Source organism: Melanotaenia boesemani, chromosome 3, assembly GCF_017639745.1.
Source record: "Melanotaenia boesemani isolate fMelBoe1 chromosome 3, fMelBoe1.pri, whole genome shotgun sequence".
Classification (NCBI taxonomy): domain Eukaryota; kingdom Metazoa; phylum Chordata; class Actinopteri; order Atheriniformes; family Melanotaeniidae; genus Melanotaenia; species Melanotaenia boesemani.
The window spans coordinates 37,636,247-37,642,276 of record NC_055684.1 but is presented as its reverse complement, the minus strand read 5'-3'; the positions used below and the strand labels follow the sequence as shown (position 1 = coordinate 37,642,276).

Below are 6,030 nucleotides of genomic sequence, written 5' to 3'. Positions count from 1 at the left end.
AAATCTACTTTTGCGTGCTTGAACTAAGAACCAGGACAGGTAGCTGGAGTCAAATGCACTTAAATGGTATTAACCACCACAACCAAGATTAAAACAAAGTTTTAAGCATTCACGTGACTAAGAGATGGATTTTAACCACTATTTTATTTTTTATCTTCTCAGTAAGTAAAGTTTGCATCTTCATAAGAGTTAAAAAAATTTAGCACAAAAGTAAATTTGTATATGCTAGTATTTCTCCACTTTGATAATACTAACTAGTGTAATATACTATACTGTATATAGTGAAAGCCTGCAGGCTTATCATGATAAGTCACTTTACAATGAGGTGGAAGGTGCAAAGTGATTCCATGGAAGGAGAGAAACAGCTGATAGTCTCCCCCCCCTAAAAAAGACTAATTAGGCTATGTTTATATTTCAATGTATAATACAGCATCAAATGATATTAAAAGGGGAGAAAAATGATCCAAATACAAATTTTGTTGTTCTGGATTGATTTTAGAAAACTTTGATAAGTTTTTAAATCTCATTGGTATTTATCAGACTTGCTGTTAAGCCTCCCAGGGCCCAGCTCGTTGGGGTCTCTTGTTTATTCCATGGGCACTAAAACTTATGGAGAGGCATCTTTTGTTTTTATGGTCCTCATCTGTGGGTCAGCTTTCCAAACAACCGAAAAGCAGCTGGGTTATTTTTGGGTAAAAGCACTTTGGGTAAAAGTGTAAAAAAGTACAGACCGTTTACCATTTTTAAATTTTTTAAATAAAAGCTTACCTTTTTTAAGTAAAAATAAATACCTTTTTAGTATTCATGAATCAATGTTTACTTACATTTATTTATTTCTAAGTCTCTGTCAAATCTGATTTTCTGATTGTTTTACCAATATATTTAATAATTGCTTTAAGCATTTCTTTGCAGTATTAACTTGTTTTAATATTTAACCCATGCTTTTTGTACCATTTTCCCAATTTTATTTGATCCAATTTATTTGACCTGTTTCATTTTCATTTTTAACATAGTTTTTATTTTGATTTTAATTAAATTCAGCTTAAGAACTTAAACTTCTAGTAGTTTCCTCCAGTGTGGTTGGTTGGGTTAGGACAGCGCTTTTAGAGATGGTTTTATGCATTTGTGTGAGTGTGGGTAAATATTGTGTTACTTGTGGCTTTCTGGTGCACCTCATGTTTTAAGTTTTTTTTTTTTTTAATCATGTTTTTAATGTAAAGCACTTTGTGTTGCAATTCATATATAAAAGTGCTTTAAAAATTAAGAGACTAAAATTTCTTCTTGTGCTAAATTTAGTTCATGTGAACATCTGCATTCTTAAATATAACAGCTGATGTTTGTAGTTCATGTACACATGGTTTAACTAAGAAATAATTTGGCAAAGTACCTATTTACCTCAACATTCATCAAAAAAACGCAGACAAAGTTAAGAGAAATCTGTGGATAACGGAAGGATGGGACCAACTGAACTAAAGTTCATCTTTATCAGGATAAATCAGCAGCCACTTTGGTTGAAACTTGCCCCATTTCAGCTACAACCTTCTTTGAATAAACAGCTAAAGTGGTACTTCTGCCACCAGCTGTAAGCATCACCTCCCTTAGGATAATGGTTTGCTTCCGTCCCCCTCGCTCCCTGCAGCTGCTAGCTCTTCTGTTCCTTCGTTCTCTCCCCCCTATGGTTTTCTAAGTTAGATGAAGGCTGCAGCTGACAGGACAGCACAGATCAGGGGACATTTACGGACATGTGAGAGACAGCTGGACCATATATGAAGCTGGCTTATTGGTTTTACTCTGTCCAGCTAAACTCAGCTGAGAATTGTGTCCAGACCTCTGAATACATCAGAAACAGGAAAATAAAATACATTACTTTATATTTATTATGTTTCCACAGGAAAAAGTTAAAGCAGTGAGTAAAAGTGCATTCTAATGTTGGCTTCTGCATTAATAAAGTAAAGACATGTAACAGAACAAAAAAGTGGCATTGAAAAAGCAACTGTTGTTGGCAATATGACACATTAAACTATACTGGAAGCCGATAAGTACAGACTGCCAACCAGTTTCATCTGTGACATCCACACTGTGACCTAAATCTAGGAGAAGATGGCATGTCCACTCCACTGTTATTAGCCCATCATCTGTGGGTGATCCTTCCCAGCAGCATGCTCTGCAGCTGCCTGATCCTGCTCTCCTGTGGAAGTACCAGGCTTTTCTCAGCTTGCTCCTCTTCTTCCAGCAGATGCTCAATGTAGCAGGATGATCCCAGCAGAATGTGGCCAGTGGCCTGCATGGAGAAGATGGTCCATCGCAGAGCTTCCCTGCAGGAGAGATGGAGGAACATAAATAGTCAATTCCCACATGCAGAGACATGATTTAGACACAAATAGACTGCATTCATGCAACATGAAACACACATACAGCATGTATTGGTCTAGTATGGAGAAATAAATGTGAACTTTTCACATTAATCATGAAAAACAAGAGAAACTTAACAGACCAGTTGATCAAATACTCATTTCTGCAATTAACTGCAAGTCATAAAACTCCTATTTAAGATCTCTCAAACCTTCTGCACAGCAATGTGAGCTTCACATAAAAGTCTGCAAAACATTATCCCTTCACTGAGGTTCTGTATCAAAGCTGAAAATCAGTGATCACATAATGCCTCATGGAATCTCAGTAAAATCTAACCTTTGACTAATATGTTGACCACTCTGCCACCCACACACCATAATATGACCTACTATTCTGCATCATCGGGCTTTTCTCTATGCTCTAAATCGTCACCATAAATAAATAAATTAATAAATAAATAAACAAGTCTAAGTTACAATATAGTGAACCAGTCCCATACTCGGCAGGTGCATTCACTCACTTCAGCATCTTTTTGGCGGCGTAACAGCGCAGGTCGTAGGACACGGAGTAAGCGCCGTACAGGGTTGCTTTCACATTCAGGCAGCCAATGAAATCCTTGGGGTTGTTTTTGTAGAGGTCAAGAGTCAGCTTAGCCACATCTGTACGATACTGCCGGCGCTCAATGGGCTGATACCTGGAGAGACTGTTCTATTAGGTGACAGGAGGAGAGACATAAGTGAGGTCAAATAGACACAGATGCATTTTGTTGGCATGATTGCAGCCAAATGACAAAAACAACAACATCCGCTTCCACCAACACTTAGACCACACAATGAAGCAAGGAAAGAGGCAAATGACAATGAGAGGAGGTGATTGTGAGGCCACCATGGTAAATATTTGAGGAAAGAGGGTGCAGATGCAAATAAAAGCACAACCAACTTTCTATGGAAATTAATTGCTTCTGAATGCCATTCAAATCTTTTGACACCCCCAAGTTTGATTATTCTTCAACACCTGCCTTTAAATATTATGATGAAAGAAAAACCTCAGCTGTGCATCCTGTGTTCCATCTCAGCACAACACCTGACAGAATTACTTCAATAGTCAAATATTTTATTCTTCAGGCAACAGCTTGTCTATATTCATGCTGTTGTGCTGAATAAACTAACCTTTCTGTACTAAACCATCTCTCGCAAAACCAGCAGAAACTTTCAGTATGTTAGGTTTAGATCTGAGGAAGTTGAACATGACTGCCATCTAGTGACTGATGTAAATAAAGAGGCTTACGGGATGTAGGGTCCATTTCTGTCCCTTCTCCAGAACCATGAGAACAGTGTTCTCTGGCAGCGTTAGGAAGAACTCCTCTGTGTCCACACCGGTGCCATCCTCATCCAGAACTAGTGCACTGGCACACTGTAAATCAAACGAGTCACTGACCTGAGAGCAGGGACAAAAACAGACCAAAAAAAAAAAAAAAAATTGTTAAGACAACAGCTTGAGAAAATGTGCTACAGAGCATGAGGGTTAAAGGGAAATTACTCAAGAAGCAACACTTCAGACGACATAACTGACAAGCTGTTTGTACACCAGTCTGGAGCCATTTTAATCCCCTATGTCAGGGCTACTCAAGTTGGTCCTACGAGGACTACAGCCCTGCAGGTTTTCAGTGTCATTGTGCAAAACTTCATATGCTGTTGGATCCATTTAGTTTGAATCAGGTGTGCTGGAGCAGGGAAACATTGAAAACTTGCAGGACCACAGTCCTCGTGGGACTGAACTGAGCAGCCTTGCTCTATACAATCTGTTTAACTTCACTGTTCTTCTACATTTCCCTTACTCACCTTGTTCATCAAGTCTAACAGTGCCTCTGCCATAATACCCTTCTTCACACTGCGGTCTGCGTTCGTGACTCTGAAGGGCTTTGGCCGAGCAGCTCGACCCGTGAGGAGATGCTGGGTCATGGAGGCGCTGGCTGAGACACTCGATGTTACAACCCTGAGAAGGAAAACACGGTTGGGGGGTTAACCATATGCTAAACCGTATTAGTATATCAGCTGATGACTGAGGTGGCAACCTTCACCTCCTCATGGAGAACTGCTCTTACTTTGAGAAGGTGGATGGAGTCAGAAGGCTGAGAGACTTCATAGCACAATCCATCCAAGTATTCATCAGCCTATAATTGAAAGTAGCATTAGTCAACTGGGATTTACATGTAAGGAATCATCTGTTTATAATGTTAACACTACTAACAGGCCTCCACAAAGGAATTAAGCTAGAGACTTGAGTGAATACTGAAATTAATTACTAAATTATCAACATGTATCTGTATCATAACCTGTAAAATAGAAAACCTTCTCTCCAAATGTGCAAACATAAACAATCTTATAGTTAATGAGTTCAGCAGCTGTCTCACCGTCTTTGACTGAAATCCGTATGGAAGTCGTCTTCTTCCTGAAGTGCTAATCCCAACTCTGTTTCAGATGACAAAACCTCAGCGTTGACACACACAATCATCTCCTGCTACAGCTTCTTGCACCACTTGGTCACTGAACTTTGTGCTGATGACTGTTGCACTGGTTACGAGTCAGCTTTATTGAGAAACTCACCATGGACACTCCCACAAGTCTGGATCATCGTGTGACCAGATACTAATAATATCTGACAATCTTAAAGGGATGGTCCATCTAAACAGCAATAACTGTTTTTTAGCTATGAAAGTATGAGCACAGTATCCTGGGAATTACACAACAAGGAGACTCAACAACAGATAGGTAAAAAGACAAAAACGTCTACATTTAAGTGCATTTAGGTGAAATTGTTTGACATGATGCTAGTTTAAGAAGAGCATTTTAGTTTCAGCAGAGAAGAAGAAATCATAGGCCAGTTTAGATATAAAGTAAAGAAATAAAAAAACATGCAAATGCCTGTGTTCTAGCCGAATTAACTTCTAAAGAATGTATTTAAGTAGGTGATCAAGAACATCTTAGGGTTCATTGTCCATTGATCCATTACAAATTCCCAATATGGACTTGAGACAAGTCAAGATGAGCATGATGACAATGTGGGCCACTCTGTCAGAGGTCAAGGATAATGTGATGGTGAAGATTTCTGGATAGAAAATTAACGTTTCCCACATGATGTCATGGTTCAACGTACAGTACATGTTGTCTTCCATACAGGTGAGTCAGCAGACAAGGTGTGTTCAGAGCTCACAATGTGCCAGTCATCTTACGCAATTTGATGTAGCTACACGTTGTCTGAGCTCACCTGTGGACTCTGGTAGCCACTTAATTAAAGAACAGTTTTCAAATCATTTTATTTATTTTGCAGAACTTATACTAGGAAACATTAAAATGAGTTTGAAGTTAAAAAGGAAAAAAAAAAGAATTTAAAGGAGGGTAACAGGCTCTTTCACGCATAAATTGTGAAAATGACCTTAATACACACATTGTAAACCTTGCAGTTAGTTTTTTTTTAACAATACGACTTAAATGGTCAAAGAAAATCCCTCAAAATTTATAATATTAAAAAACTCAGGCTGTTTTGTTGCCAGAAATTAAAATAACTAACAAAGAATGTTTCATTTAAAACAAAAAGGTTAATATTTAAGATTTACTTTACCCTGTGTGCGCCTGTCGTGTGACGCTCATGAGCACCAGCCTGTCACTTCTGATAATT

General features: G+C 38.5%; 1 protein-coding gene across 3 annotated transcripts; it reads right to left on the bottom strand.

Moving 5' to 3' along the window:
* Nucleotides 1-1,854: 1,854 nt before the first annotated feature.
* On the bottom strand, nt 1,855-6,030 carry cidec (cell death inducing DFFA like effector c). Of its 3 annotated transcripts, none has more exons than XM_041981521.1 (7): nt 5,974-6,030; nt 4,766-4,823; nt 4,457-4,525; nt 4,194-4,347; nt 3,640-3,789; nt 2,873-3,060; nt 1,855-2,315 (listed from the first exon to the last, which is right to left on the bottom strand). In XM_041981521.1, the coding sequence occupies exons 3-7, from the start codon at nt 4,519-4,521 to the stop codon at nt 2,132-2,134; spliced, it is 741 nt and encodes a 246-aa protein (XP_041837455.1). In that variant the 5' UTR covers nt 4,522-4,525; nt 4,766-4,823; nt 5,974-6,030; the 3' UTR covers nt 1,855-2,131. The 3 variants fall into 3 exon arrangements, with proteins under 3 accessions (XP_041837455.1, XP_041837454.1, XP_041837453.1); XM_041981520.1 differs by having other exon boundaries at nt 5,969-6,026; XM_041981519.1 differs by lacking the exon at nt 5,974-6,030 and having other exon boundaries at nt 4,766-4,902.